This window comes from Artemia sp. Qi Xiang Cuo, chromosome 6 (genome assembly GCF_049724085.1).
Source record: "Artemia sp. Qi Xiang Cuo chromosome 6, ASM4972408v1, whole genome shotgun sequence".
NCBI classification, from domain to species: Eukaryota; Metazoa; Arthropoda; class Branchiopoda; order Anostraca; family Artemiidae; genus Artemia; species Artemia sp. Qi Xiang Cuo.
The window spans coordinates 79592412-79613536 of record NC_142799.1 but is presented as its reverse complement, the minus strand read 5'-3'; the positions used below and the strand labels follow the sequence as shown (position 1 = coordinate 79613536).

At 35.7% G+C, this 21125-nt stretch overlaps 2 protein-coding genes across 2 annotated transcripts in view; one reads left to right on the top strand and one right to left on the bottom strand.

Annotated features, from left to right (window-relative positions):
* LOC148951638 (uncharacterized) overlaps positions 1–21125 on the top strand; it is a 79232-nt gene that overhangs the window by 7977 nt on the left and 50130 nt on the right. The window contains exons 2-3 of the mRNA XM_089091171.1: positions 5333–5379; positions 19742–19928. Coding sequence (XP_088947297.1) covers positions 5333–5379; positions 19742–19928 — 234 coding nt within the window. The remainder of the gene's footprint in view (positions 1–5332; positions 5380–19741; positions 19929–21125) is intronic.
* LOC148951639 (uncharacterized) lies at positions 11062–17089 on the bottom strand. Its single transcript, XM_089090402.1, has 3 exons — positions 16885–17089; positions 14664–14944; positions 11062–11286 (listed from the first exon to the last, which is right to left on the bottom strand). The coding sequence occupies exons 1-3, from the start codon at positions 17048–17050 to the stop codon at positions 11176–11178; spliced, it is 558 nt and encodes a 185-aa protein (XP_088946528.1). The 5' UTR covers positions 17051–17089; the 3' UTR covers positions 11062–11175.

The window sequence follows — 21125 nt, the reverse complement described above, 5'->3', positions numbered from 1 at the left end:
GTTTTTAATTATTTTACATTGAACCTTTTAAAATCTTCTGTTGTTGTTTGATTGTTTGTTTTTGATGTTCTTTTTTCGCTGTATTTGACGCTAAAGTGCGAATTCGACCCTTTTGGGCTTGTGATATCCATTTTTCAGCAATAAATCTTATCTTATCTTATGCCCTGGGGGGATATAAGAACAATGTTGGCACAATGTATTATTTTTTACTTTTTCCTGTAGAGCAGGGCACTTTGTATCAAAGAAGTTGTCATAGAAACTTCAAAAAGGGCTCATTCAATTGGAAATTGGAGTGGCTTATGCCCTTTTTAATAGTTAAAAGTGATTGAAAGTCAAGTAACATCCCTTCCACGCCCACCACTTTCCTGAAACACATCCAATCAAAGTTTTGAGATAACCATTTTGTTCAGCGTAGTTGATTTCCAGATATAAATTAGGTTTTTGAGGAGGACACTCCCCCACAGCCTTCAGGGCAAGGGTTGTGAGTTATGCCCTGGGGGCATATAAGGTTTTTATAGAAGGCATTGTCATAGAAACTTCAAAAAAGGCTCATTTGATTGGAAATTCAAAGGGCTGGTGCCATTTTTAATAGTTGAAAGTGATTGGAGGGCTACTAACCCCCCTCTCATGCCCACCTTTTCCCCAAACACATCTAATCAAAATTTTGAGATAGCCATTTTATTTAACGTAGTTTTAAGTTCTGGAAATTAGGTCTTTGAGGATGACAACCCCCCCCCCCCACACCCACAGCCCTCAGGATTGTAAGTTATGCCCTGGGGGCTTAGAAGGTTTTTATAGAACACTTTGTCATAGAAACTTCAAAAAGGGCTCATTTGATTGGAAATTGAAATGGCTAGTGCCCTTTTTAATAGTCAAAAGTAATTCGAAGGCAACTAACACCCCTTCCATGCCCACCATTTCCCCAAACACATCCAATCAAAATTTTGAGATAGCTATCTTGTTCCACGTAGTTTAAAGTTCAGGAAATTATGCCTTTGAGCAGGACACCCCCCCACAGTCTTCAGGGCAAGGGTTATAAGTTATGCCCCGGGGGCATATAAGGTTGATGTTGAAAGCTATGTTGTAGAAACTTGAAAAAGGGCTCATTTGATTGGAAATGCAAAGGGCTAGTGCCCCTTTTAATAGACAAAAGTGATTTGAGGGCAACAAACCCCCTCTCACGCCCACCTTTTCCCCAAAAACATCCAATCAAAATCTTAAGATAGCCATTTTATTCAACGTAGTTGATAGTTTTGGTAATTAGGTCTTTAAAGATGACAACCACTCCCCCTCACAGCCCTCAGGGCAAGGGTTGTAAGTTATGCCTGGGGTGCATATAAGGTTTAATTGAAAGCATTGTCATAGAAACTTCAAAAGGGCTCATTCAATTGGAAATTGAAAGGACTAGTGCCTTTATTAATTGTTTAAAGCAATTGAAGAGCAAATAACGTCCCTCTCACGCCCACCGTTTCCCCAAACACATCCAATCAAAATTTTGAGATACCCATTTTGTTCAATGTAGTTGAAAGTTCTGGAAATTAGGTCTTTTAGGATGGTAACCCCCCTCAGAGCCCTCAGTTGTAAGTTATGTCATGGGGGGCATATAAGGTTTATATAGAAAGTTGTTGTAGAAATTTCAAAAAGGGCTCATTTGATTGGAAATTGAAATTGTCCTTTTTAACAGTCAAAAGTGAGTGGAGAGTAATTAACTCCCCTCTGATGCCCACCATTTCCTCAAAAACATTCAATCCAAGTTTAGAGATAGCCATTTTGTTCAACATAGTTGAAAGTTCTGGAAATTATGTATTCAAGGATGACAAACCCCCCAGAGCCCCCAGGGTAAAGGTTGTAAGTTATGCCCTGGGGCCACCATTCCTCCAAACACATCCAATCGAAATTTTCAGATAGCCGTTTTGTTCAACATAGTAGAAAGTTCTTGAAATTAGGTCTTTGAGAATGACAACCCCCCCCAGCCCTCAGGGCAAGGGTTGTAAGTTATGCCCTTGGGGCATGTAAGGTTTTTATTGAAAATGTTGTCATAGAAACTTCAAAAGGGCTCATTTTATTGGAAATTGAGTGGGATAGTGCCATTTTTAATAGTTGAAAGTGAATGGAGAGCAACTAACACCCGCTCACGCCCACCATTTCCCCAAATACTTCCAATCAAAATTTTGAGATACCCATTTTGTTCAACATAGTTGAAAGTTCTGGAAATTAGGTCTTAGAGGATGACAACCACCCTAATAGCCCTTAGGGTAAGGGTTGTAATTTATGCCCTGGGGGCATACAAGGTGTTTATAGAAATCGAAATTGAAAGGCCTAGTGCCCTTTCTAATAGTCAAAAGTGATTGGAAGACTTGACATTTTTATAGTAAAGATTGATGTGGGTATAATGTATTATTTTTGTTGTTGTTGTTGTTGTTGTTTAGACCAGGGCACTTCATATCAAAGGAGTTGTGGTAACTTCAAAAAGGGCTCATTCGATTGTAAATAGAAAGGGCTGATTCCCTCTTTAATAGTCGAAAGTGATTGAAGGGCAACTAGTCCCCCTCACGCGCCTACCCTCCCATTTGCCAATTATGTTTAAGAACTAAATGTTGCCTTAATATTAAATCAAAATGCACTGGGTTAATGCTAATTCACAATAAGGCATCTCAGCAGTATCCCAAGAATGACTGAGGGTATTATGTTCAATCTTTTAGGGCTACTTCTGCTCTTAAAATCTAACCAAATCAAAATAGCTTAAGTGTATTTAAGCTATCAAAGAAAGTAAACAGATTTTTTTGCAAATGGTATCAAGTTTTCCATTTCAGGTCAACTAGAGGAGGTGTGAAACTAAATTAAACACTACTATTTATGTCCAGATTTTTAAAAGGGTGTATGTTGTTAAAATTGCTGAGCCAGCATACAAATAGCAGGCCAAACTATAAAGTCTTAAAAAAAAGAAAAGATTTAAAGTTTTATTTTCTTTTTCCCTGAAAAGACGATGTCAATAAAAAACGAATAGAAATTAATTAAAAAAAAACTTTCCACAAAATAAGTTTTTCAAAGAAAAGTAAAGAACTCCATTAAACAAAAAATGAGCAAAAATAAAATCGAATAATCTACCAAGCGCGAAACTACCCCAAATCAGCATCGATAAATAAATGAAACCCAAAACGAACAGAAATTACAATAAATAACTGAGTCAAAATCAAAACGAGCTGAAATTAACATAAGTTGGGCTCAAAAACCCTTATGCCTTCCCAAGGCCAGAAAATAATTTGCACTTTACTGAAAAAAATACAAATGAATGTGCATTGTCATTTTAATATACATATACTAATATTTAGTAATCAAAATGTTAATATTATTTAATTTATTAAAGTTATAAAAGTAAAAGTATTTATATTTTACGTTTTTGGATTTTGATTACTTCAGACAATCTAGCAATGACCTTTGCTTCAGCTGTCCGTATTGGTGTTGTCGCAATTGATGGTCCGGGTTGTCAAATTTCATATCTTATCACCTTTGATAATTCAGGTGTTGGTTTTAAAGAATCATCATTTATAGTAACTGCAACTGCAAATTTTCGTTTTTGGGCCTTCCAAAAGACATTATATTATATAAATAACTGTTGCGTTGGAAACCCAACAATCTTATTTATGCTATGCATGACATCTTATAACAAAATACTTACATGATGTCATAAGAAATGTTTCATGATGTAATAACATAGTACATGGCGTCATTTGCAAAAACCAAAATTAAGGCTCTTAACGAGTTTTCTCAGACTTCTGACCTATCTACATCGTTTTTTTATGCAAGAATATCCCAAGATGCCAATTTTCCCGAAAATAATATGGAGCCGTTTTCAAGAAAAAAAACAACATAAATACATACATAGTTATTACTCACACATAGATAGTATATATTGATTTTAATATATAATATATATATATATATATATATATATATATATATATATATATATATATATATATATATATATATATATATATATATATATATATATATATATATATATATATATATATATATATATATATATATATATATATATATTTATGAAAATCAATTTGACTCACATATCTTTTTCAAACTCTTTGTATTTGCAATCAGAATAAGGTAATTTATATAAATGGAGGGTAAAGCATAACTTTATTGAGTCTGAGATTAACTCTGTTGTGGAAAGAATGACAGTTGAATAAAAAAAAAAAAAAAAAAAAAACAATGTTTATGCTTATTGACTCAGTGAATTACCTTGTTTTTCTGTTGTAAGGACTCAATTCCCCAATGAAAGGGAATTGTTGTGGAAATATACCGTAGGAGTTACATTTTTAGGGTAGTTATCCTCTCTGAAATTCCAAGATTTTATTTTCTGTTTCTCTTCATCTCTTCCACTAATTCCGTTTCTTTTGGGTGGCAGTCCTCATTGGAAGCATGGGATTGAAAATGTATGCTTTTCTTATTTGCTATTGAGGCTGTTTAGGATATCCATTTTTATTTCCCAGTCACCAACAGGGAAAAGGATTGTAATTGGTCCTTCAAGGCTATTGCATTGCTGGCTTTAAGGTGTGTCAAAATCTGTGTCTTGTTTTAGGTTAAATTTGTTATTGCTGGTTTTGGCTTGTCTAAGGTTTAATATAACAGTTATGTTAATGGTGCAAAAGTTCTTCAGATAAGTAGTAATTAATTGACTATTCTTGTTTTCCTTCAAAATGCTCCTAAAGGGGGGGGGGGGCACTTAAAGAGTTCTAGGGAACTTCCATCTTCATATACAGGAATTCTTATTTAACCCACTAAATTTGTATTGAATGTTGTCTTCCCGCTTACATCTTTTATGCTACAGCATTAGACGGCTTTGCATTTGCACATTTGAGGGCTCCAATACTTGCTGTAAGGGTTTTGTTTTATTGTGAAATGGTTGGACTGGGTGAATGTATAGGTATGCACCTTAGGAAGGAAAGATCTGTATGCTGGGATAATCCCCCCCCCCCTCTGTTGAGCAGGTCAACATAGAAGGTTCTTTGATCTTACTAACATTATAGTTTTTTCTTTCAAGTTATTCATTTAAGGGTAGAAAATTTAGTATTAGAATTTAATTTAATTTTTAGCCAGCTGTTATAGAGATCCATGAGACGTGTGTTGTAGAGATGTAATTTCGTGTTTTCTTCGTGACTCTTTAGTTTTATGGGAATTGTAAGAACAGCAAAGTTTGGAGTTTTTTTTGTGAACTGGACTGTTTTTAGGGCCCTTGTATACTCTGACATGTACAAAAAACACTTTTAAAATTCATTGTGCTGAACTCATGCTTAAATTTATTTTACAGAACCAACCTTAATTTACAAATATTTGAAGACTCAACATCTTGTTTCGGTAAGTCTTTTGTCTTACTTTTAATACACTTAGTTGCTCCTGAGATATTGCAGATACGTTTTTTTCATTACATGATTCACATAGGGTCCTTTGATCTAGTTGACAATCTCCCTCGACATTCGTTGAAGGGATTAAATTAATAAACCCCAGCCGTTTCTGTAATATTACAGATACGGGACAACCTGGACGCGCACACTGTCTTTTGGTTTAGTTCAAAATCTTCCACATAATAGGGTAAAGGCACCAATGATTTAACAGTTGAATTTTGGAACCACTGTCGAAATTTTCCTTCAAAACAAGATAACTCTGCTTAGTTGTGATTTGAAGCGCCGTCTCTTGAAGCCGTCGTTATATTTTGACAATGCGAAACGTGGACACTATGTCAGATACACCCAGATAAGAAAAGAATATTCAACTCAGTCCGTTTCCTGTTTTCAACACAAAATGAGCTCCCAACAATTTTTTTGCAGTGTAATGTTTAAACTGTCATTACTTGGTTACCTTTTTTTATAAAAAAGTTAGGATCATCGCAAATGCGTCAAGATACATCTGATCTTCTCTAAAATTTAGCCACGGTGGGCTTTTTCTTAATAAAAGCCACCTGATAAAGCAATTTGATTTCGATCTAAAATGGCAGCATATATTGACGAAACTATGTTCCAAGTGTCGAAAATTCTTATCCGAGGTAGTCGGAAACCAGGCCACTAAAAATGTTCCTTCAGTCGAATTCAAATGTAGATGTTGGCTTCTATGATGAGATTCATTTCTTTTGAGAATATTTTGTAGTAATCTTGTCAAAATTCTCAACAGCAACAGACCCTGTTGAAATATAGGTGACTCTGTTGAAACTTCACTGAACATGTAAAACAGACGAGAAACAATTAATGTCGAAATTCAAGGGTTCTCTGACAAAACAGTTGTCAAATTTACAGGTACTTTCTCAACAACAAGAGATTTTGATGATTATTATTTTAAATAATATTTCATATGAAAGAAACATTAAAAAAAGTTTTTTTTGTAAATCCTAATTTTACTGATTTGATGCTAGGTTTTTCCATCGACTGAGGAACTACTGCTTGGCCTCATACCATGTTCATATTTTTAAGCATTCAACTTGGTTTATCACAGCACTCTCATTCATTTATCACTGAGAGACTTTGAAGTAGACCCTCTCTTAATAAATTTTGTATATGTTTTCTTCCAAATAGATCCCAAGTTGTAAAATACAAAAATATTCTCTCTGAACCCCTCCCTATTTAGCCTGGAATTCCTCAAGGAACCTTGTCAGGACCACTCTTATATCTAGTATTGATTAATGAAATTGGCAAGAGATTTCCTCAAAGGTGCTAAGATGTAGACGACCTGCTGATCCTTGAAGTATGTCATAGAAAAATCAAAAGTGGCCCCCTCAAAATCCTACCCATGTTTTGGATGAAGCTAAGAATATACGTATGAAAGTAAATTCCACTAAGTCAAATATAATGACAGTAAGTTTTCACTCCCGTTTTCTTACACCATATCCCACCCAAAATGCTAGTGACACGTGTTAAACTCCTTGGTGTCACATTTCTAATAATCTTAAGTAAGACATACATATTTCAAGGATTCTGGACTTTCCAGACAAAGGATAGTCAAAACCAAAAGTTTTAAAGAGGATTAAAATGGTAGAGTAACTTTGAAATGGCCAGATGTTTACAACATTTTCACTGTGAACAACAAAGAAATCTTTGGTGGACTGTTATAGCTGAGAAGAATTTGGCCATTCTAGATAGCGTTTGAAGATGCTATTCTTGTGGCATATATGCAACACTTTGAAAAAAAAGAGTCATATGACCTAGGTCACACGATTACACTCCGTATGATTATCCAATTTTGTTCCTATACTTGAGACAATTTTTTTCAGTTTTTTCCTTCCACTATCTGAATAGTATTCTTATACGTTTACCCATTGAACAAAGTTGATGAGAAACGAAGAAATAAAGTAAAAAGAATAGGCATGTCGAATGCACCAGGATCCACCCACAAACATTCCCCAAATATTTAGAAATGTGTCGAATTGGGTTCCGACTTACGTTGAAAACAGGTAATTTTTTTGCTCTGTTGAATTCGTTGGTGAAAACGCTCTAATTTCAAAAATCAAAGTTTTGTACCCTTTTCTAATAAAACTTCAAACCTGTAATCAAACAGTTAGATTCCTAGATATTTTTCATACATACTGAAACCCTTTTCAAATCAAAAGTCTTTAAGTTAAGCCTTCCAGAGTAGAAAAGGTTTGTTTTTACAAAAACTATCGAATCATCGGTGCCTTTACCCTACCTTAGCCTTTCCTAAGGTATTGAAGGTAAACCTGTCTGACAACCAGAATGAACATAGTGCGTTTTAATTTGGTTCAAAATCCCTCTCCAAATTTTCTGAATGTCTCAACATAGCACACTTAGCTCTTCCTGAGACATTGTAGATACACCCTTTTGAAAACGTGGTTGCACATAGGATCTTTTGATCTAGTTTAAACCTCCCTCAACACACCCTGTAAGTTCCAACTGAATGCACTCCCGAGTTCCACGCCGCTACCGAGATTTTGCAGATACACTATGTTAAAGTTTCAGCTTAATATTCTTAGCTATTCAAGTAATATTGCAGATCCGCCCTTTTTACGACCGGGATGCACGTAGTACATTTTGATTTAGTTCTACATCCCCCTTGAAATTCTTTGATAGTTTCAACTTCTAATACTTTGATGTTCTAAAGTATCCTTTTAACAACCTGGGTACTCATAATGTGTTTTTATTTTGTTGAGCATCCCTCTCAGCAATTTCTGTAAGTTTGAATTCATTACCTTAAGCTGATCTTGAGATTTTGCAGATACGCCCATATGGCAGCCTGGATACACATAGTACGTTTTGATTTATTTTATCACCATCCTCGGCATTCCCTGAAAGTTTAATCCTGACACCATTTGAACAACTTGGATATACGTAGTGTCTTTTGGCTTTGTTCAAAATCCTCCTCAACATTTACTAAAAGTTTCAATTTCATATCTCTAGCCATATCTGAGATATCGCAAATATAATTCTCTTAGCCGTTTCAACTAAATATCCTATTCTATTCCTAAGAATAGAATATTCTTACACTATCCTTAACTGTTCCTGAGATATTGGACAAGCCTCCCCCTTTCTATTATAAAACATATGGTTAAACAATTACCAGTCACAGTATTTATGACCCTTTCCCCAAGGTCTGTGAGGGTCATGTCATCCCTGGGGCCATATTTATTGGAAATTTTGATTATTTTGAGCCATATGGCTTTCTCAGATTTTGATCAAATGTCTCTGGAGTGCATGGGGTCCGGTTAGAAAAGAAGGGCGAGGGAGGGAGACTGGCTGCCCTCTGGTCACTTCTGACTCTCAACAAGAACACAAGAACTTTCAATATTCAGTCGATTGATCCCCTCCGCATTTTTTACGACCATCCCCATGAAGGCACTATGGATTTATATAGTGTCTTTTGATATAGGTCAACACCCTTCCAATTTTTTTTTCAACTTAAGACTCTAAACAGTTAGATATTGCTAAAGCCCACATTTTCTATTATAAAACGTATGTTTAATCTATTGCCCATTTACATTATTTAAGGCCCTTTCCACAGGGCCCGGCGGTGTTATGCCATCCTTGGAGGCACATTTATTGGACCTTCCGACTATTTTGACAAAATAATGGCTATCTCAAATTTGAAGGGATGTCTTCGGAGGGTATGGGGGCTGGTTCGAACAGAAGGGCAGGGAGGTGGTATGATTACCCTTTTACCACTTTTGACTCTTAAAAGGGGCACTAGAACTTTCAATTTTCAATCGAATTACCCCCTTCGAAGTTTCTTGGTCACCCCTTCCGTATGAACTGTCTCTGAGGAAACACTACCTTGAAGGCCTATGACTATTTGCAGCAGGCAAGACTAAAGCGTTGCTTCTGACGTGGCAGATTAGTGTTTATCTTGAGGATTTTGGTTCAGGGGGGGAGTGATCTGATAAAAAAAAATGCCGAAAGTCACGAAAATTTACTAGTAACCCAGTCTGTTATTGGCACACTGAACTTCTTTATGAGCATTCGTTTGTAAGGTTATTACTAAGCTAATGTACTGCCATGCTGAAATAAAAAAGTCTGATTAACCAAATAAAAGAACTCTAATAATAAGCCTTACTAAACTCTGAGTACACGAACTTAGTTAATGCTTCTTGTATTTTGATGTATCTCAGTTTTTTGCCAAAGTTGCTTAAAACATTTTCAGGATACTTACCCATTATACCAAACGCACTCGAGAAGTGAAGTCAGGTTAATCATAATGAAATATACGAAAATATAATGAAAAAAAAATAATACTTTAGAAACAAAATTATGGAAACTACGACAGAGATAAGATAAGAGAATTATGGAAAGTAGGCCGCCCAGAACACATTATATTAAATACCTAACCTGTCCTAACCAAAATACCATCTCTATATATTAAATGTTTAATTAAAATATACTTATATACCTACATCGTAGTTTTTCCACTGAACCCAAGTTAATTGTCTCTGAATATAGACAGATAAAACCGGTTTTCTCACATCTAAAAGAACAAACTTCTCGAGTGTGTTTGGTATAATACGTATGTAGGCTGCCATTAGCCTTATCCACCAAAACACCTCGACTTGTAGAGATTTGTGCAAGCCCATTCAATCTGCACTCTCCTGTCCGATGTTGTAAATATGATTCCAGTCTTTTTAAGGTTCTAAAAAACCTTGCCTAAAATCCCTATAGACCCTACTAATCCCTAGTAGGGATTAGTAGGGATCCCTATAATCCCTACTCAAAAGATCGAAAAAACCTGCTGGAAACTCAACATGTTCTAGCTGTGGAAACAAAAGGAGGAAACACCCCTTAAAAGTCATATAATCTTAATGAAAATCACACCATCACATTCAGCGTATCAGAGAGCCCTACTGTAGAGGTTTCAAGCTCTTATCTGCAAAAATGTGGAAACTCAATTGGGCCGTTTTTTCACTCATCAATGTGCTAAGATTTTATATCTTTTGTCAGAAAACGCTTAAAAGTGAAATCTTTGAACTAAGATCTTACATCTTTTGTCGTTTTTGTGTAAACATCTTTCATCATTTTGCTCTAATAAGTGGTCTGAGAACAACGATGAGTAAATCATCAAAGTTCTCTAATCATTGTTCTATATGGCAAAAATATGACGGCTTTCATGCTTTTTGCTAACATCAGTGAGCTGTAAGATCTTAGAACAAAGATGGGTTAAAAAACGATAATCTTTGCAGAAAGATGTAAGATCTTAGAGCTAAAAAACGGGCCTAATATGTACTAGCTGCGAGGATTGATAGTACCAGTGTTGCCGCACAATAAAAAAAGAATCCATGATGTTTCTCTGAGAAAGTTTATACCATTTTGGGCAACAGGTATTGATTTAAAGAAAAAAGTCCAGGAAAAGTTTTTCAAGGAAAAAATGTAATATTAAAACCTAAAATGAGCAGAAATAAAGTCAAAATTAGTATGCATGAATAAATGAAACCTAAAATGACAAATGATTAAAATGGAATCAAAGCGAACTTAAATGAATATAATTTACTACAAAAGCCCCCTTAAACTCTTTAAAAAAGTTAGAGCGTCATTTCCGCTTTACTGAAAACGATTTGTGTTTTAGACACTATGTTTTTATTTGTCTTAAAAGCAACAATAAAAGCTAAAAAGGTTCTGTAAATCCGTCCATTCAGAGGTAAAATGAGAACTACAATTGTCCAGCTTCTCAGTGTTGTTTTGATTTTGTTGGTGCCACAAAGTTGCTGCCAATCAAATAAATTGCACCAATAGCGACGCCACCTTCTTCTGTTGCCTCACGTTCTCCCTGGATAATAATCTAGAAAAAAATATGATCTTATGAATTATGAAGATCGTTAAAGTACTGCTAATACAGTGAAAGTACAGACGCGTTTGAACAAAAGGAGAGTAAGTTTGTTTACTAGCAGCATTGACTGATATTGTAAGATCAGTTCAAATTACTTGCTAATTATCCGCACTCAAATGATTTAAATCAGATGGAAATCGGAACCCCTCAAAGCTTATAAAAATTGTTTGTCCTAATAAGAATTTTTTCTTCAAAAAAAAAAAAAAAAAAAAAAAAAAATTTTCTTAAACAAAGCCTCAAAATATACTCACTAAAATCAAGCATTTCCCGACATCTCTCAATTTAGTTAGCTTTAAAATCCACCTTGTTTAAAAACTAATGCTTTGTTTCTTTCTTCTAAAACATAAAACCTAACATAATCCGTATTTTAATTTCCAAAATTGCTGCATGTGCAAGCACAGCCCACGGTCTTGTGGCTCAAAATATCACATCTATTAATTTTTCCATGCGTATTTGACGGTGAAAGCAATTTCATGCGTTGTTTAATTATTTTTAACCGGTGCGTAGCCACTTGCGTGAAGACAAATTTTCTTACCCTAAAATATATAGGAATGTCGATGTCGCACAGACGAAACATCTCCGAAGAATCGAAGGACTTCACTGGACTGACTTCGTTAGCAACCAGACCCTCCTGTCACATACGGCGCAAACTCCTTTCTCGACGCAGCTCGCCCAGCGTACTGTTTGGTGGTATGGCCACCTCCTTCGCATGTCACGCGACGCCCCAGAACGGGTCGCATTTAACTTTGGCCCCACCCTAGACGGATGGAAGCGACCCAGAGGACGCCCCCCCCCACTAGGTGGAAAGACAAAGCCGATGAATTCCTTGCCCAAGCCCACATCCCGGTGGAAGAAGCTGCGAGCCTGGCAAGCGATAGGTCAACCTGGAGGCGCCTGGTCTCATCGTTTTCTACGCCGAACCCTCGGCGGCAGCCTTAAGTCAAGTAAGTCAAAATGTATAGGAAACGAATCAAATTGTTCGTGGGAACGAACTGTAAGTAAGGAGCGACCCGGCTCAATAGTAACCGAAACTCTAAAAAACGGAATTCTAATACCAATAGATATATCAAAAGAATCAGATATTTATGATGATTTCAAATATATAAGTTTCATTCAGTTTAGTCTTACCCATCAAAGTTTACGAGCCTGAGAAAATTTGCCTTATTTTTAAAATAGGAGGAAACAGCCCTTAAAAAGTCATAGAATCTTAATAAAAATCACTCCATCACATTCAGCGTATAGAGAACCCTACTATGGAGGTTTCAAGCTCTTCTGTAAAAATGTGGAATTTTGTAGTTTTTGCCAGAAGAAAGATCACGGATGCGTGTTTATTTGTTTTTTTTTTGTTTGTTTGTTGTTGTTTTTTCTAGGGTTGATCGTATCGACCCAGTGGTCCTAGAATATCGAGTGAGGGGTCGCTCGAAAGGAAATAAAAAATTTTCTAGCCCTTTCTAAGTGACCAAAAAGATTAGAGGGCAACTACCCCCCCCACACACCCATTCATCCCCAAAATGATCAAAACTTTGAGATAACCATTTATTCAGTATAGTTGAAAGATCAAATCATTATGTCTTTTGGGGCAAAATGACCTACCACAGTCCGTGGTAAGAGGCCTGTAGTTTATGAAATTCACCCATTATCTATGAATTGTATTTGTTATTGGGTCGTATACAGATATTTTGGTGGGAGGGTGTGCTTGGGGTGTATTTCTACGGGGAAAATCCTCCTTAGGGAGGGAAATTTCTGGGGGTTGAATATTCCAGGGGATATTTTACACTGGGGTACTTGACATAATTACTATACAAAATTACTCTTAATTGTCTTATGTTCTCTCTGCCAAATTTTGTATGCGGAAATTTCCCGAAGGAATGATCCGGAGCTTTTTCCTGTGTGTTTTCTTTTCTGGGAAATAATTTCCACGGAACCGATTCTGGGAGTGATCGAGAAACCGATTACAGATTAAAGTATTATTCAAATGAAAGAACGCGAAGGAGAATTTTTCAGGCTGAATCGTCTGCAAGCAATTTTACTGGGAGGGGATTCTCAGCAAGGATGGAACTGTCTGGAGGGAATTTGACGGGGGGGGGATGCACTTTATGTTGATGAAATATCTGCGGATGAGTTTTCTGTGAGGGGGAGGGGTATATTTCATAAAGGGTGAGCCAGATTTACCGGCATTATCTGAAAAACGAACTGAAATTATTCCATATATGAAGGGTTGCCCCCTCCTCAGTACCTTACTCTTTACTCTAAAGTTTTATTGTTTATAAAAACTGAAACACGGGGGTCGTTTAATTAGAATAGGAAGCTTTTTTAAAAGTGCTAACAGCTTTAGCGTAAAGAGCAAGGTATTTAGGAGAAGGCAACCCTTCATATACGGGATAAATCTGCCAAAATTAATATGCAAATTTGTTTTAATTTTGCATGTACGGTGAGCCAAATTCAAACCTGCATCAGGTGAAAAATGTTCCGAAATTAAATAAAAAAACAAGTTTTTTTTTAACCAAAAGTAAGGAGCAACATTTAAAGTTAAAACTAACAGAAATTATTCCGTATATTAAAGGGGCTGTCCCCTCCTCAACTCTTCACTCTTTACGCTAAAAATTTTATTGTTTCGAAAAGTAGAGGTGTGAAAAAGAGTCAAACTTTTGCGTAAACAGCGAGCTTTGGAGGAGGGGATAGCCCATTTCATATACGATATAATTTCTGTTCGTTTCAAGTTTTTATGTCGCTTCTTACTTTCAGTTAAAAAAATCTTGTTTTTTTTTGTATTTAATAAAAGGCTAGACCAGCTAGTACAAGCATATACCCCCTCGTCCCTGAAAAGGAACAAGCTTTCTGAATCTTGCTTATTAGTCAGTATTTTAATGTAGAGGAGAAACACCCGAGCAATGAAAATGCAAAGCCTGCTCCTACCTGGGCTCTGAAGTTCAACTGTATAATATTTCTAGATTAAAGTTTTTTTGGCTGTAGGTAAACCGCCTTCTAAATTTCAAATGAATGCGGGTACTTTAGTGCTAAGGTAGGTAGACCTCAGAAGGGGTGGACGCAGTGGCGTCAATTCATAATATTTAGGAGGAGAGGGAGGGCAATATGTATTTTTCAAAATATGGGGGGGGGGGAATTTGTTGTTGTATTTGTGCATCAAATACGAACTTTTTAAAACAAAAATGAAGCAATGCACGCAGCTCTTCAGTGAGTATCGATCGATTTTGAAAAGAAAATTGTATTTCTCTTAGTTCAACTTTTTTTTTTTTTATGCGTGGCACAGCTTTCTAGTTACTCTCTTAATAAATTTAGCTATATATAAAAAAATTAATGTTTATTACCGAGTATCCGCCGTCAGTTTTAGTCGGTATGATGACAGTTTCTTCTACAAAATTGTTGTAATAAGCACTGTTTGACACTATTGTTTTAACTGTTGTCCTATGTCCACCAGGACCTCTAATTTGAATTCGTAGTTTTGATCCGTCTGCATTAACGCTCCTTAACCAGTAACGAATCCGCATTTGGTTTTCCCCATCAAGGTTAAAGGGAACAGACTGAAGGTAAGCTGGCAGAGTTTCATCAGTGTAGTTTCCTCGTATCATCTGGATTAGTGTGCTATCATCTGGAAATCAAACTAGAAATTAGTGCTGTTCAACATAAATAGGTATTTTACCGCTTCCATTGTTGCCAAATTTTCCTGGGTCTCGCCAAATTTTCCCCAAAAAAAAATCTGATTCTCCCTAATATCCCTGGAAGTTAATGATTGTCTTTTTTTTAAAGAGAGATTTTGGAAAATATAAGGTTTATTCTTGGAAATTTGGTAGTAGTGGAAGCAGTGAATTATATGAAAGAAATATAGGGAAAATAATTTTGAGCTTCTTGCGTGAATTGGTTAGTTAAAAGGGAAGGGGGAGCAGTTTCCAAACTGATTATCAAAACAATAAGGCAAATCGAAAACAGATAGTCTACTGTTTTTGGCTATGATGTAACTATCATCTAGTTGAAAGTAACGTTCGTACCTCTTTTTGGCAGATCTTGGATGTAAAAGTGAAAAGCTTTTGCGCTATAAAAATTCAAATGCCATTGTTTTTTTCTAAAATATAGTACTCAATAGTATAATTTAGGGAGGATTCTTAAAAAAAATCGTTTAGGGGGTAATCGCCCCCTTTCCGTGCTTGTTTGAAAGTGCTGTTGAATAAAGTAATGTGCATCAATAAGCCCTTCCATTCTTGAAGCTTGTGAAAAATAGTTCGTATTCCCATTGCTCTTATGATGGAACATTCGCTCTTGAAGTACGGTAGTCGTATTAGGAAAACAAGTCAACTACTACTACTAACACCTCACCGCAGCATCAAGCCGCCTGAGACCAACACAGCTACGCACGCTCCTCACCTATCCCAATTACCACGTTAACGTATTTTATGACAAAACACCGTATTGGTTATAACTAGATTGTTAAATCTGCAAAATTGCAGCAGTCTGTAGCCATCTATCCTTTTGTGCAGAGTCGCGAAGGAAGGGGGCGAATGGCCACTTTATATGCTGTATAATTTCTATTCCGTTTAAATTTTAGTGTCACTCTTTACTTCTTTTTAAAAAAAATCCATTTTTCAAATTTAACGTATGTTCGTGTTTAATACCATACTCAAGCATTATATCAGGTACCATACTCAGGTACCATACTCGTGTATAATACCAATATCAGGATGACTAACGCTTTCTCAACTCTCTAAGTTTACCATTAAAGTTTGTGGCAAGTTTCCTTTTATTTTATTTTTATCTTGCTTCTGTTCTTATCTTAGTATATATAGATATATTTGTATTTTTGTTACTTTTTTTTGTCAAACTGTGCAGTAAATCAAGTTGAACGAAGAAAATCTAGGCACAATTTAATTTAAGAAACATATTATGGACCTTACCCTTTAGTTAGTGTTGCACTGCCAAAATATCATGTTTTATTGTCTTTTATCTTTATTAAATATCACAAATTTATAACACCTCACATACAATCACTTCCAATGTCTTTAAAACACACAGTGCAGTGGTTAGTTTTCACAACTGGGCCGACGTGTGCCTTTGTGCATCGGAGTGAGCAGCTCTATTTTGTAAGATTTACTTTATTGCTTGAGGGATAGGGCGAGAGAAAGCAAATTTTAAAGAAGCACAAGAAATAAAAAGGGTAGGTAACCACGGTCTTAAAAAAATGAGGATGCTAAAAAATCGAAGTATTAGCAATAAAAGCTAGGGTATTTGGTTCTAAACAAGGCTTTATCCAGGATGGGTAGGGGGTTTGACCCGAACCCCCCTGAAATGTTTCTCAAAAACGTATCAAAAGGAATATAAACAATTTTCGACACGTTTTTAAGTTTTTCTTGTGCCCCCCTCCACCCAAAGAAACTTTTGTACCCCCCCCCCTCCGAAAAAATTATGGATACGACCCTGGTTCTAAATGTCAAATTTTATCTCTAGTCGAAATCGAATTTGAATCTAAGGATTGGGTCTAGTCGAAGTACCAGTAACCTGTTTCAGAACAAATTGCAATATCGATATTTAGTTACTTACCAGGAGGAGGTAAGGGGTACCCAGAATGATGCTCTTTACTCCATGTTGGAAAGTGGTCAGCAGGTGTGCTGTCATACCATACAGAGTTAGGGAACGCGTAAAACTCGTCATATACATCACCTATCACCAAGCTAAGGCAAAAAGTCAATAATAATATCATCTCCATTTTTACAATTGCTATAGATACTAGTATAGTTCTTGAGGAACTGAAACAGTGCCTATGCTTTTTGCTTGATTACGGAATTCTAATCTCTTTTTGCGCAGTAAGTTAATCCTTAGCTGATATTGACAGCAAATAGAATCGGGATTAACAGGAGATTAGGGTAATCCATCTCACAACTGTTTTTCTTGGTAATGATTCGACAAATAATTCCAAATGTATTACGTAAATCTTTGATCATAATCAAATATTGTAATTTTGACCCATAAAAACTGGGTTTGCCGAAGTTTAGAGTGGTAAGTAGGAGATTGATGTTACTTACTATAAAACAAGTTTCATTTCTTTATGGCTCTCTGTATCTCATTCTCTCTCTCTCTCCCCTCTGTCTTTCTCCCTCTCTTTTCTCTTTCTTGCCATTTATCTATGTTGGAGGATCTGTCCATGAAGGAAGTTTTCATGGGGGAAGGGAAATTGCCATGAAGGGGGCGCCAGACTTGCCAGCATTATTTATTGGTTATTGGGAAGTATACAGACATTTTCAGGAAGGTTTTTTTTCTGGAGGGGGGGGGCTAGAGGAGGGGGTGACTCTGGAGAATCTGTCCGTGGATGATGTTTCTTTGGGGTACGGGACAGTTCTCGGAAGGGGGCGCCAGATTTCAAATCATTATTTAAAATACGAACAGAAATTAAATAATAAAAAAAAACAAGTTTTTTCAACTGAAAGCAAGACGCAGCATTAAAACTTACAACGAAAAGAAATTATAACATATGTGAAGGGGTTTCCCCCAAAATCAATACCTCGCTCTTTACGCTACAGTTTTTTTTAGTGCTTTCAAAAGAGCTATCTATTCTAATTAAACGACCTTTGTGATTCAGGGGTTTATTAATAAATTTTTTTTTTTAACTTTTAACGTAAAGAGCTTGGTATTGACTAAGGGGAGAACCCCCTCATATACGTAATAACATATACCTAATAAAAAAAAAAAAAGATAAAAAAACAAGCGATACGGCTCAATAGTAATCGAAACTTTAAAAAACGGAATTTTGATGTCAATAAATATATCAAAAGAATTTGTTTATAGTTCTGATTCTAAATAAATAACTTTTTTTAAATTTAATAGTACTAATCAATGGCTATGAGCCCGAAAATATTTACCCGCTTTTTTAAAGAGGGGGGAAACATCCCCTGCATGTGAACCAATTTTAAGGAAACACAAACATTCAGATCCAGCGTATCCGAAAAACAAATTGCATAGGTTTCAAGCTCATATCTGAAAAAATCTGCAACTTCGTATTTTTTGCCAGAAGAAAAATATACGAATATAGAAGTTAGTTACGTATGTTAATTTGTAAATTACGTCATATCCAAATTTAGAGACATCCATTTAGCAAAAGAAAAGTAAAATTTTTATGCAAATTTTGTTTACTTATTCCATGATGGTGAGCCAAAATAAAAGCTGCATTAACTAAAAAACGATCAAAAATTAAATAAAAAAAACAAGTTTTTTAAACTGAAAGTAAGGAGCGACATTAAAAATTAAAACGAACAGAAATTATTCCGTATATGAAAGTGGCTGCCCCCTCCACAACGCCCCGCGCTGTACGCTAAAGTTTGACTCTGTCTCACAACTTTATTTTTTAAAACAATAAAAAACTTTAGCGTAAAGAGCGAAGCGTTGAGGAGGGGACAGCCCCTTTCATATACGGAAAAATTTCTGTTCGTTTTTAAGTTTTAATGTCGCTCCTTACTTTCAGTTTAAAAAACTTGTTTTTTTTATTTATCTAACTTAAAACGAGCAGAAAGTACTACGAATTGAAACAGGTATTGATTGATTTCGTATGGGGCAGTGTGTCTCTCATGAATTATTTCCTGACTTGGGGCAAATATGGTCATAGCTACATAATTTCAGTAACTTTTTGAGTAAACTAGCTTGGTCCAACTCAATGAAAGATATAACTAAGTCCCAACTTGGCGCAGAAATGAGCTAAAGTCTTGGCTCAGTACAAAAACGAGCTAAGTCCTGATTTGGTGCAAAATGAAGCTAAATCACGGTTCACTTAAATCGAGCTTTGCTTAATCGAAGTTCTAGTTAGTCCCTCTTCCCAGTTCCGTTTTTTAGCAGAAAAATGGTTAGTATTTTTTATAAATTTGAAACATGCAATGATTTATACTCTGTATTACTCAAGGCGCAATTTGGGACCGTGCCCCCCTCTAACACTGCTCCCCCCTCATCCCACCACATTTATAAGCAGAAATTTAGGCATTGCATCTTGTTGTGATGCGGAATTACTGGAGAAATTTCTATCTGTTTTATTTTAGGGCCTAACTGGGCACCTGGCTCGTCCAAATCCACTGACCCTTGAACTATCAATTTTTGTGTGTAAATGTAGGTATGTTGCACCTTGCTTGAATTGGAATTATCCATTGGTTTTCAATATTTATGACTGGAGGAGTATAGGAGGCCCGTGACCCTACAAGTGACTCCCTCCTTCGCCGCAGGCCATGAATCAGAAAGGTAGACATGTTGCATCTTGAGTCAGAGACTAAATTGAGTTTCCAGTTTTCTTATATTCTTTTTTTCTGATGCTAGGGGGAGAAGGAAGTGGGTAGTGTAGATAGTAGGTAAGGACAAGAAGTGTAGTTGGGTTCAGTTAAGTATAGAAACAGCAATCGTATCTGTATTTTTTCTCTTTCAGCCCCTGTTTCTTCACCGGAATTTGTCATACGTCAGAACGAAAAAGGATAAACCGAAGAAACCCCGCGCAACTTTTAGACTGGAAAACTTCCAAAAGTTTAAGCAAGAAAGGGCAACAAGAAATGTTCGGGAGAAAGAAGTTGATTTAGAACTTTTTGTTCTTGGTCTAGAAAACATGGCACTAGAATGTGAGTCTTTTCTCTTTGTGTGTGTGTGATAAACCAAACTTCTAGCATAACGTGCTGCGATAATACCGAAGAGGTTACATGACATTTGTGTGAAGCTAATATTTATAGTCTAGCCACTTTTTTTTTATAAATCATCATTTCAGGCCATCATTTTAGCTATTTGTTTTGATACATACAATGATGGAAAATTTCATCCTAAACGAGACTGAACTGCTACAGTGTCAATAATGTAAACTGGAGTATCTTCAGTATCGGTTTTATAATTTTAAATTTCTTATTCTCTTACTAGAGCTTCTAAGCTCTTATTCCTTTCTAGAAACTAATTTAGATTAATTATTTTACATAAATTTCATATATATTGACATGTGCAGTTTTTACCTATGGCTAGGTTTTTTCTCAAAGCTAGCTGCTTGAGCAGCTTGCTTTATGTGAGCAGCAGCTCACATTGAGCTGCAAAGACAGATGAGCATGGCAAGAGTTGCAATTTTGAATTTCCCCTGGTTGATAAGGCCAATTATTACTTTAGCCAGGCTATATAATAAGCTTTTTCATATGTTTTTTTCTGTATTTTCTGACGGTTGTTGATTTTGCATTCACTGTGATTGGACAAGTAGACTAAAAATCAATTGTAGAAGTCACATAGTACTAAAACACCATTTTTTATCGGTTGATGAGGATTTACTTTAAGAACTTGATTCTTTTAATAGAAATTAATCTGTATTAATTATTTTTCATAAAGTTTAAATATACTGAGATATGCAACTTTTAACTCTCATTTTACACATATTTTAAAATGTGTCATATTGTAAAATCTGTTGTGCTAATGCCGAAGGTGTTTGATGATGACATTTGAATCAAGCTAAGGTTAACATAAATAAATTTGTGGTTATAACCTAGCCTCAATTTATTTTCAAAATCCTTATTTAAGACCAATTTTGTATTTATTTTGAGCTGTCTGGTTTAATGCACACCCGATTTTAACCCAAACGGAACTGAATTACTGCAGTATCAATAATGTAAACCGGAGTATCTTCACCATCTATCTTATAATTTTAAATTTGTTATTTTCTTACTAGACCTTACTGTTCTCCAGTGTTTCATTCCAATAATGAACGGAATCGGATTTGACTTGGCGAATGAGAACATGAGAAATTAGTTTCCTGTCATTCCAGTCATTTCCTGTCAAAAGTATTCATT

What these genes read in the sequence shown, in the direction of transcription:
- LOC148951639 (XM_089090402.1), bottom strand. Translation starts at nt 17,050, where the DNA reads ATGGAGATGATATTATTATTGACTTTTTGCCTTAGCTTGGTGATAGGT. An exon ending in GTACCCCTTACCTCCTCCTG is followed by an intron (nt 14,945 to 16,884) that starts GTAAGTAACTAA and finishes TTTGATTTCCAG; the next exon opens with ATGATAGCACACTAATCCAG. An exon ending in AAACTGACGGCGGATACTCG is followed by an intron (nt 11,287 to 14,663) that starts GTAATAAACATT and finishes ATTTTTTTCTAG; the next exon opens with ATTATTATCCAGGGAGAACG.